The following is a 12111-nucleotide window of genomic DNA, read 5'->3' as shown; positions in this document are numbered from 1 at the left end:
AGCATGTATGTGTGTGTGTGTGTGTGTGTGTGTGTGTGTGTACACATTTGGAAAAAAAGTATTTTTATTTTTTTTATAATATATATTATACATTTACTTACCATTTGGCAGTCTTATCCCCGTCTCACTCTGCACTTCTGTTCCTGGCCCAGCATCTTGTAAGTTATTTGGGCTGTCAATCATGGGCTCCTCCAATCCAGAGCCTTCTTCACCGCTGTGTCCCGCCTCATCCGGCCTTCTTTCTGTCTCCTCCTCAGTACCTTCTTCTTGTTTGATTGTGCGTGCTGTAAGAAAACATTCAAGCTTTTAAACAAGTTTTCACACACTACAAAACACAAAAGTCAGACTTCATCGCCCACTGCACGCGCTACAGTAGTTTCCATACACATGATCGAGAACTGAAGTGTGAATTGCGACTCTTTTGAAATCACTGGTTACTATGACAGCACAGTGACCAAGAAATCTGTCCTCCAACACGATAATAGTATCAGGATGACAGCAAACAGGAAAAAAAGGCAGACGCAGCTGTAGTCTCTAGTGTAGCGAGGCAAACGGTGGGCAGGTGGAGTTCTACATGACTGACAGTGGGAGACAGTGTAGAGGAGGTGGGCCAGCACTTTGGTCTGGACTGAGCGGGCCTCTCCAATTTATCGCACCGCGCAGGCTGTCAAGCACCTCCAGGGAGGCCACCCCCACACGTGCAGACACACAGAGCGGCCTCTCCAATTTATCGCAGCGCGCAGGCTGTCAAGCACCTCCAGGGAGGCCACCCCCACACGTGCAGACACACAGAGCGTGACAAAAATAGACATGCAAAGGGACGTATAAACACATAGCGACACGTAAACACGCGACAGCCCGGCCCTCAAGTTTTCCGTCTCAACCACGCACACTCTCCAGGTTTCACGACAGGTGGAAAAAGAGCAGGCAGCTTTCTACACCATCCTAACAAACCTGTTTGTAATTTTACCGTGAGTTTAATCTCTGGGCGAGAGCTTGAGACTAAGCTTTGAGTCACCTTCATCTTTCCCGTCCGTGTGAGTGTTGTCCTTCAGGCAAACCGCTCTGCTGCTTCACTAGATCTGAGTCACAGTCTGCGAGTATTACTGAAATCTCTCTGATCCCCCTAAAAAAGGTCAGCAGCTCCCAATCTTCGCAGACGCTCACAACTGAGCAATATCACTCATAAACACTATTCGGATGGGACTAGTTTTCCCTGAGGAGGTAAGGTGTGTTTCACAAACATACTTTGTGATCTGTCAGAACAGCATTTTTTCCTCAAGCAATCTTGGTAAAAATTATGAAGGCAATTTACCCATAGTTTTAGACTTCTGATTATATTGACCTTTGAATAGTGTAAGTAAGGCTAAATTTGTTGTTGTGCTCCCCAGTGCAACCTCATTATGGATTTTCTCCTTTTTGCCAACTTTAACAGCTGGTGACTCAAGTTCTCATCTTATTGAATGTAGAAAAAAAATGAATTCAATAAGCAAAGTCTGATCAGTCTGAGTGTGAGGTAAACTCCATTAATTCATCCATTAAGCATATTATATTATATTATATTATATTATATTATATTATATTATATTATATTATATTATATTATATTATATTATATTATATTATATTATATTATATTATATTATATTATATTATATTATATTATATTATATTATATTATATTATATTATATTATATTATATTATATTATATTATATTATATTATATTATATTATATTATATTATATTATATTATATTATATTATATTATATTATATAGCATTATCAGAATTATTTCTGAAGGATCATGTGATGCTAAAGATTGGAGTAATGGCTGCTGACAATTCAGGAATAAATTAAAAAATGTTATATATTAAAAAAGAAAACAGTTTATTTAAATTCTAATAAAATTTCACAATATTACAGTTTTTACTGCACTTTTGATCAAATAAATGCAGCCTTGGTGAGCATAAAAGACTTCTTTCAAAAAGCGTAATAACTCCAAACTATATATGTTAATTATAATATATACATCTTAATTATTCCAAAAGTATTTAGGTATAATTGGTATATAAAAAATATAAAAATGGCACATTTTACAGCACATGACCTACTGAAAAGCCCTAATCCAATACACATTCTCACCCTGGTGTCAACTAATAAGACCCCCATCCCATTCGAATCAGTTTAGAAAATCCCTTCCAAGTAAAGCTATACACAGACTAAAATTACTGTCAAATATATCAAGCTTGATATCAGTTTGAATCTCTCAGTTTAGAAACTGTTTACACACGATAACATGCAGGTTCACAGAGCTTTTGAAAGATAAGTTCTGTGTGGCAGTGCCACAACGATAACCCTCACTTCACCCGCTGGCAAGTATTACAAGCGTACTTGCTTAATATTGCATAAGAGATCTTCACTTTCAAAGAAACATGTATGACTCGCAATAAGAACGGCAAGCCTTGGTGCACAAAAGAAAAACTTGCTCTATACCCACAGCAAATGCGGTGCAATCCTGTCAACACATCACAATCGAACGCCGTTACCTTAATGTGACGAGACGTAGGTTTTTCCAATTTCTATGTCCATTCTGCCAATCAGTGACCTCAGAAAACAGCTCTAGCATACACGTTATGGAGTGTCTATGATGGCTGCAGCTGAGTGAACTTGAAATGGTTGCCGGGACAACATACAGAATCCTTTAGCATTCTCATCATCAACTGATCAAAGGAGATGAATGAGAACAAAATGCACTCAGTGCTGAGGATACATACACCCACGAGCCAGCGGCTAACAGGCTCACATGACAAAAGCAGAGTAAACCGACATAGTCAGATGCATAAAAAATGTGTCAGGTCTCTTTCTATTAAAATTTCACCTTTGCAGAAAATTCTTCTGGCAAAAGGCTTGAAATAATTTCTGCACATAATGATATAGTCAAATCTGCGCATCCCTACGCCTCCGAGTGCAAGCACGGGGTTAACTAAACCAAATGTGTAGATTAGACTTCTCTTTACCCAGTAACATGTTTCTCAACGTCCTGTGCAACATGACCAATAAATTATCTAGAAGAATAATCTCCATCTGGGATCATGGTCTGCACCTCCATCTTTCAGCAGCAAGCGCTTCCCTTTTCTCAGTATGCAAGCTCATGCTGACAAGCCCTCCATCGTACCAGCAGTTGATTTGAGGAAGGGACATGGGCCTATCCCGTCGTATCATAGATCAAGCTGCAACTTCTATTTTTTAGACTGCAAGATAAAGGTCCTTCCTCTGTCCCTTGCGAGTTGATGCTCACTCATTTCTCCTTTTTCAGATCTTTTGCAATAGAAAGTGACATACTGTACTTCTTATTCTAAGGCTAAAGGGATAGCTAACCAAAAATGACAATTCTGTCAGCATTTGCTCTATTATTTCAAGCTATAAAAAAGGATGTAAAAGCACTACAAATATTGTGTGCTCTAATTCAAATGTTCTGAAGCCATATGAAAGCTTTGTGTGAAAAACAGATCAATTCAGCATTTACTGATAATCTTCCTTTCTTAGTAAGCTATTATCATTACAACTGCTGCAAATGAATCAATGTGTCCTTGAGTTGATTCAAATGAACAAATCATTCAAAACAACTTTTATGAACTGAATCAGTGATTCCTTAGTCAAAAGAACGATTCACTTGTAAAACAGAGTTTGTTACTTCTGCTTTGTGAGAGATGTTTTCATGGAATAATGACTGAAATTGTGTGCTTTTCCTCACTTAAAGATATTATATGATTTGGAAGACTTTCGATATAGTCATACGGCCTACATTTATGAACATTTGCATCCTTTTTGAAGCTTAAAAAGCTCCAGTCATGATCTTGTGTGTTACACGAAAAGAAAGAAAGTCATAAAGGTTTGGAATAACACATTCCCCAGGAAAAAAAAGGTACAAAGCTGTCACTGGGGCGGTACCCTAAGTACAAATGCTAAAAGGTCTTTGTCCCCCCCCCAAATGGTACATACATAGTACCTTAAATGGTACTTTTAAAGAATACCTTTTAGCTTTTGTACCTTAAGGTAATGCATTTGTCTGAGAGTGCATGAGGGCAAGTAGCTACATGATAATAGAAACATCATTTTGGGTGAACTATCCCTTTAAGATAATCGAATCAATGTAGCACATCTAAAACAAGTCAAATGAGAACAGGTATTGCTGGGAGTGGACTTGTTAGAAGACAGGCCTACTCACCAGCAGGGGAATCAGGACTTTGGGAACATTGGCCATTGGGTGTGCTGGTCGACAGGCCCACCAGCATTCTCGAGTTCTCCTTCCTGGAAGGAGAGCAGTCGCCGTTACCTAGGAGACAGACAGAAACAAGTGCACTGAGGACATCGCCTTGCTCCAGGCAGCATAGATATTATGGCTAAATACAGCTCTGATCTCAGATCTATACAAGCAGACAGTTCAAGGAACACCTTTCATAACTGCTGCACTTGGAGATTATCAGTCAAAGAAGAAACTGAATAAAGGATAACTGCAACAAAAACTATTCTAGATTTATTTCTTACTGTCATTTATTACTCAAATACACTTTCAACTGTAAAACTTTGTACTGAATACTGGTCACTATACTTTTTACAGCAATTTATTTACTGTTCAAAACTCTATTACAGTTCTGGTCTGAGATGCTGATTGGTTAATACAGTGTTCAACACAACATAGCAACAGATATGAAGTGAAACACATGTTCAACTAGTCACTGTATACTGTATATCACTCATGAAATAATGTTATTTTTTACATATCTAGGACTATATCATCTAAAAGAAAGATGAAGTTAAAATAATGTAGACTTCTGTTTAAATCTACTTCCTACTGCAGTCTGCTTCTTAACACTCTTTATTTACTCTATCATACAACACAAATATACCACCTAAAATGTAAAAAAAAAAAAACTGATTTATTAAACTGAATATTTTTAATTTTATTATATAATACTGACATAATCTAATAATGCATATAAAAATATTTATATAATTTATATAATTTAACAGTTACACTAAATTAAATTTGATTTTCAGGTAAGCTGTGGTCCATTTAAATGAATGAAATAAATAATACACATTTATTTATGTATATTATTATGTCTATCATATATACATATATTTATTGGACTCAAAACATAATTTAATATTTAAAATAATTTTAATTAAATAAAATGACTGAATCAACTCGACTGATTAATTTACACAACGACTGCTCATATTCACTTTCGGTACATTTGAATCCTCTAAATAGATATCCATCTAAAATGTTCTATGATCCTCCATAATACTCGTTGATAATTTGGTAAAGGAGTGCAACATACAGTATCCAATGGTTTTCAGGTACTGTATACACTAACTGCTTTTAATAGCACCCGTCTCTGTTACCGGAGCTGAAATTTCTCTAGGGTCAGTGACCAGCTCAACACTTCAGTATACAGAGACGGTGTGCCATCGTCTCATGTGGGGAGAGCTTGTTAAGCTTTCAGCCACATCCTTAAGATTCAGATTGGATTTCCTCATCTCTCCGCACCCGCCACACACCGGCTTCGGGAAATAATACGGCTTCAGCGCGTCCACTCAGGGGGAGCTATTCCTGCTCCCTCATCCCGTTACCCACTGACCCCTTCAGAGCCAAACACTCAATACAACGGCAACGACATTAGACGACTCTTAATGCTTGCATTATGCATACACACAGCCACCAAGGGTGGTATTGCGGCTTAGATCATTCCTTGAACTCCGCGTTTATGACTGGAAAGTACCTTGGATGTCACAGTTAAGCTGGCTGTTATATCTCTAACCAATGTACTAAATCTTGTCAGTCCCTCCTTCAAACAGGCTTGTTGTGTAGCAGAGTCAGTCTGCCAAAAGGCTTTAAAACAGTATTCATGGCATTTTTAATGATTCATTTGCCTGTATTGTTCTTGTGAATCAACAAGTCCTATTTCAATCCCCAAACTATTTTAACTTGCATGCCCTATAAAAGTTTTACATTTGTGATTAAAGTAAATGAATCAGTAAATGAGGGCCTTTGAGGTATATCAAGCGACAGATATCTGTGCTGTCATGCTGGCAGACAGACACTGTCATTCTGACAGGGAGAGCAACTCAGGGAGATGCAGCCAATGACACAATCCCAAAGCCTGTCTCTGGTTACGGTGCCGGGGTTGAGGGAAATCTCAGGTAACTGGCAGTCCCTTGGCAACGGGAAACAAGCAGCCACTCCGATTTGAGTGACGTCCGAGGGGAGGATTTTCCATAACAGAACGCTGTGTCTGATGGCCTCCTGGCCTGAGAAAGGTTCTCAGGAAAAGAGATCTGTGAGAGTAAACTAAACTCTTGTACAGTAGCGACTGAAACCGCTCCCTTATCCCACATCTAAACCGAACCATGATAAATATCATTTCCAATGCCAAGCACATGCTACAAGACTTAAGTTTATTACCCTGTGCATGTTTAAAGACTTGTCTTTACAGCTTGTCTTTAAAACTTGTCTTTAGATGAATTTATAGTATGTAGTACACGCAGTTTCTTCAGTCAAAAATATAGAAAAACAGTAATATTGCTAAATATTATTACAATTTAAAATAATTACTCCAGTCTTCAGTGTCACATGATCCTTCAGAAATCATTCTACTATGCTGATTTGCTGCTCAAGAAACATTTATTATTATTATCAATGTTGAAATCAGTTGTACTGCCTAATATTTTTTTGTGGAAACCCTGATAGAAAGAATGCTTAAAAGAACAGAATTTATATGAAATAGAAATCGTTTGCAACATCATAAATGTCTTTACTGACACTTTTGATCAATTTAAAGCATCCTTGCTGAATAAAAGTATTAATTTCTTTTTAAAAAAGTCTTACTGACTTCTGATTGGTAGTATATTATAAATTACGCAAAAATTTGTATATTTATTTCTTTTTTGGGTCTGGCTTCCCAATTATGCAGTCTTGCAGTCTGTGCTTGGCTCTGCTATCATATGAACAATCTCTGACGCACATTAATATGTGGTTTTCACAGTTTTACAATGATTCCACTTTGTTTAATTTGTTCTACAAATCACACTGACATTCCCACACATATGATTGTTGATGGGCCGAGAGCTCTCTTGTAATGACGGCCTACAGCATACGGTTTATATTAATAAGGCTACCATCTTCCCCCGTGTAGTGATGCATGCTGAAAATCCGTAGGCCCTTTGGAGACTACAGGAGTGACTACAGGTCTGGCCTGTGCCACTGCTGAGTCAGAATCAGATCCCGATTCACTCATTCGCTAAGGCTGTGTGTATACCAATCAAACAGCAACCTACAGAATGGACTGTTCCATGCGCTTTTTTTTTTTTGGTGGATCGACGAGGAAAATAATTGGGGGTGTTTTCAATAGTGGCCCACGGGTTAAAGTCAACTTGAAATGCAACACGTGTGACTTCTATAATGATTTTACAGTGAAACTGGATATTTAGTGAGAAAAAAAAAAAAAGATTTTTATTCATCAGGTATTGGTTGAAGCACAAAGCGTGGATGTTGAATACTGGAAAAAGTTCAATTTAACTAAAAATTATGAATTGTTTTTTTCATGCACCCATGAATCATATGATAAATAATACATATGAATGTGGTTAATTTGGATTTTATGTTGACTTTAAGTTCAGGAGGAAGACAAACAAGCTAAATTTCGTTGCATAGTTCACCAGAAACTGTTTAAAATCGAGCTGGTTATGCATAGGATTGGGTTACTATGCAAATATTATCATTAAACTCAATAGCTGATAGAACATTGAAGTGATTTGTGCATCATGGTTGCCACCGGCTCTATTATATTCCAGTACTGGGGGTGGAGCTTGGAGGCAGGCTCTGTGCCAGAGTGCCGATACTAGACAAAAAACTGAGTCTTTAACAGGATCGCTTCTCCCAAGAAAGAGAGTGATTGGTTGTGGCATGTCGTAGATGCTAAAGTTCGAGCGTGGATCAGGTTTATCCTGTCCATCCACACACCTCCAAACCATCCTTCCACATCAAACACAAAACACATTCCCACTCACGCTCCTCACCACCTGCCACTACCGAACTGCTCTTGTTTAAAAGGATAAGCTGAAGGGGACAAGGTCTTATTAGCATATTAGCATATCAATAGCAGTTTACTGTACAAAAGGCTGAAGTATTAGCCTGTGATCTGAGATGGACAAACGTAAGACTCTCTTTTTTTTTAGGAAACAGAAACCAAGCTGCTGTTCAAGTATTCCCAAATCACTAAGTGGTTTTAGTAAGAAAGGAAGAAACTGTAAATGATGTGAAAATAAGCAAAATATTGCTGTGAAGACACTTTGACACTTCTGAGACACAGTTTAAAGCCATCAGCACTTTGTTAGCTTCAACTCTAAAGAGTTACGTTTTCTGAAATGTGATAATGCTATTCAAAAACAACGCGTGGAGCTGCATTCAATCATGTTTTTAAATATAGCAAGCCCTTTAAGAAAGGAAAAAGCCTTTAAAAGTAACCAAGTTAAACTGTAAACTTTTCATTTTCCAAGACACCTGCAAGAATTTTTAGATGAGGGACGTTTTATCAGCATGTTCCATCTGAGGGAATCTGCCGGGGGAGTTAACGGGCTTGAAGGTACCACTGTGCACCTGGTACTGAAGCTCCGTCCAGATAACAAATCTCAAGAGGAGCCAAGAGTTAGCTTTTGAACGGGATTTTAGGGGCAGCTAGTGTGCTTGACTACTGCACATATTCATAAAGCAAAACTGGCTTTACAGCTGCAGAAAAACACCCACAGTGCTGCTGGATTTAGATAGCATATCTAAAATAAATCAATACACATGCAAAAAAAAAGCAACAAATTATGTCTACAATGCAAAAAAGTTAAGCTTTTAGATGACCTGGTTATCCAAACCGAAAGCATTCCTTGATAAACCTTGATCCAAATATGTGAAGCTCATTTTCAGGAGTCAGAGCAAAATGACAATTACCAATACGCTAAAGTCTAAACCTAATGAAGTGTGTGCTATACTCAAACTCAGCATGAGAGAAGCAGGTGACATGATAAAATCACTGTTATGGCGGAACTGCTTGACTATTTTAGGTCTGTATGTGCTCTGATTGATTACAGTTAAACAATTACTGTGCTATTATTTCTATTTCAATGTCTCCAATTAACTCTCCTATAAAATAATTCTACAGTAAACAACACTGAGGAAATATATAAACAAATGAAAAACAAAATCCATGCAATAGACATAATTCATAAAAAAGACTCTCTGAAGACACATTTTGAATTAACCTGACAAGCATAAAACCCCTCAAAAATGCCTTTTAACATGCTTTTATGTGTTAAAAATATATTTTCTTGAATATGGCCATATGCAAAAAAACCTTACTTACTTGCAATATAGCCATTCGACGCCTCCATGTCCATATTCAGGGGGCAGAACTGTAAAATGAAAATGAGTTAGAAATATGATGAATGTACATTCATAGAAAATGTACATTTGACAAACATTACTGGCACGGCTTTCTTTAAAAGATTACAGTGAATATATTCATATCTAGTGAAATCTAATGTAGAGAACAAGAAGGTCTTTTAAAAAGTAACGAGTGACCAAGAAATTATATAATAATTAGATTTTAATAATTTAAACTGCTAAGTTCAGTTTTGCCTCTTAAATTATACAACACCAACGTACAAACACTATGCGTTCAATGTCGACAGTTTTTATAATACATTTTTCATTTCCAAATCAGCAAATCAGTATCTCTGGAACAAAAACAAGCTGCTGTGCAGAAATACACGAATGTACGACTCCTCAACGTTACACTTTTCTGTTACAAATTTGAGCTCTTCTGAACTGAATGCAACTGTCTATTACTCGGTTACTGCCATGCATACTCTAATGCATTTTATATAAAACATTTCTAAATTGTCTTGTGAAGTATCAGGGAAGTGACAACTTCCTGGTTAGGCAAAAAAAGATGCATGCAAAGTGTGAAAATTGCCATGTTTTCACTGAGTTTCAGGTCCTTCTATTGAAAAATAAGTCTAAAATTAAATGCTTGGACAGAGCAAGTGAGCTGCGAAAATCAGTAATGCCTCATCTGATGTATATCGTCCATCAGATCATTTCAAACCAACCTCACTGCTGGACAGAAACACGTTTCGCCAAGATATAACATATTCTATAACTTACACAGCTTTACTTTAAGTAAACTAAAACAATAAATCTAAGGCTTATATTAGAAGAGCAGTCATATGAAATAATCATTTACAAAAGAATTTCATCAAAATATTACAAAGACAACTGATCATAGCATTAACAAGCGTTTACTGGTTTAATATTCTAGAACGGAATTTTCACTAGTGATGACGGATAAAATGAGAAATTCCATGACGTTTATTAGGACAGTATCATAAATAAGAGCTACTGCACGCTCCTTGTGTTTTGCTCAGACATAGAAAGTGCAAAAATGGCTCCATGTACATGTGTAAAAATATAATCTCTTGACCTAGACCCAAATAATCCTTACAGAACCTCACTTATGCCAGAGAGTAAGGCATTTACAAGCACTGGGTCAGGTTTGGACAGAGAAATGTGATATTTTTTATATTAAACAACTTTAAAATTTAAAACAACTAATTATGATTTAGTTCATAAAGCACTGACATTAGTATTTGTACAAACAAATTTGGCTGAAGCATTGTATTTCTAAACCTATTAAGTTAATATCAAGCAACCCAATTAAGTAGCTTAATATTACGTAAACATATTCACTGTTGTGCTTCATTAAATCGCAGATTATTAAAAAAATCTAAGCAAATGCACAAGACAGAAAATAACTGTTTGTTTGATTGATAGAATAATAAAATAATTTCTCTGCCCTGCACTCTTACATAATGATCTGTGGAAATGCACAGTCTTAAAAGCATTATTAACTATAATGTGCACATACAACATTAAAAACTGATAAATCAGTAAACTATAAAGTTAGCTTTTTGCTACCCAATTAGCCCTCATAAAGTCAGGAATCACACAATACCAAAAACCATCTTTCCTGAAATTCCATAAATCATGAGGAATAATCTGACATTACACAAAAGTGCACGGATACTCTGAGCCAGATCAAAGTTTCTGGAATAAACAAGACACAAATTACAGTTCCTTGATATGGAAATACAACCAGATTAGAAGAAGAAATTAGCCCTCAAATTAAATGCACTAAACAACATGTCATGCAAAGCATTAGGAGTGAAGCTGCCCTTAATGTATGGAGCCGCGCTTCTCCAGGGGCCACAGCATACACACTGATCACGGCACACAGCCTTCATCCAGCACTACAGCATAACACTGCTGACCCCTATTAATTCCTCAATATGAACAGTCGACATACAAGTAATATCTCTTTCCTAGTTAAAAAATTATTTCTAATTGAACTCCTTTGAGATTTAATGGAAGTTATACTGTATGTGCTATTTGGGTCAATGACGAATCCAGTGAAGGATGTCTGAAATGATAAAAAGAGAACTGCTAAAAATTGAATGCAAACCACATGTACTTTGTTCTTAGAAATGTTCTCTTTGGATTCATGTTGGTTTCACACATTAAAAAATAAATATTATTTTCTATGAAGAATGAACTTTTATGACTCTAAAATTGTCAAGTGGTATAACCATCAAGAAAGAACTTCTAAAATACTTTTCTACACCACATTATCATTATTTTCACTGATGCTTTATAACATTTAAAACTTAAACTTATATTCTTCCAAGTCAAAATGAAGAAAATATAACATTATTGAGGAATATCGAGACGTTTTCTTGGGGTTAATCTATTTGACCTAAACAAAATAAAATATATTCATAAAACGTTCAAAATATATGAAGATAAAAAATCATCACACAGTCATGAGGGTCTTCAGGGGTCTCTGTTTTATGGTTGTCACATGAAAACAAAATGGCTTCCTGCATGTTGGTTATGCCACACTGACTTTTTGAAATAATAATATTAATTTTTTTTTTTTATTAATGATCTCAAAATTGACTTATTTTTATATATATATATATATATATATATATATA

At 36.3% G+C, this 12111-nt stretch overlaps 1 protein-coding gene across 1 annotated transcript in view; it reads right to left on the bottom strand.

Annotated features, from left to right (window-relative positions):
• The window catches only part of LOC107660609 (zinc finger protein Helios-like), a 35080-nt gene that overhangs the window by 21908 nt on the left and 1061 nt on the right, over positions 1 to 12111 (bottom strand). Inside the window, exons 2-4 of the mRNA XM_016449968.1 lie at positions 9423 to 9471; positions 4232 to 4339; positions 102 to 284 (exon numbers count right to left, since the gene is read on the bottom strand). Coding sequence (XP_016305454.1) covers positions 102 to 284; positions 4232 to 4339; positions 9423 to 9456 — 325 coding nt within the window. The 5' untranslated portion in view covers positions 9457 to 9471. The remainder of the gene's footprint in view (positions 1 to 101; positions 285 to 4231; positions 4340 to 9422; positions 9472 to 12111) is intronic.

This window comes from Sinocyclocheilus anshuiensis, unplaced genomic scaffold (genome assembly GCF_001515605.1).
Source record: "Sinocyclocheilus anshuiensis isolate Anshui unplaced genomic scaffold, SAMN03320099.WGS_v1.1 scaffold627, whole genome shotgun sequence".
NCBI lineage: Eukaryota > Metazoa > Chordata > Actinopteri > Cypriniformes > Cyprinidae > Sinocyclocheilus > Sinocyclocheilus anshuiensis.
This window is presented reverse-complemented; position numbering and strand designations above follow the sequence as displayed.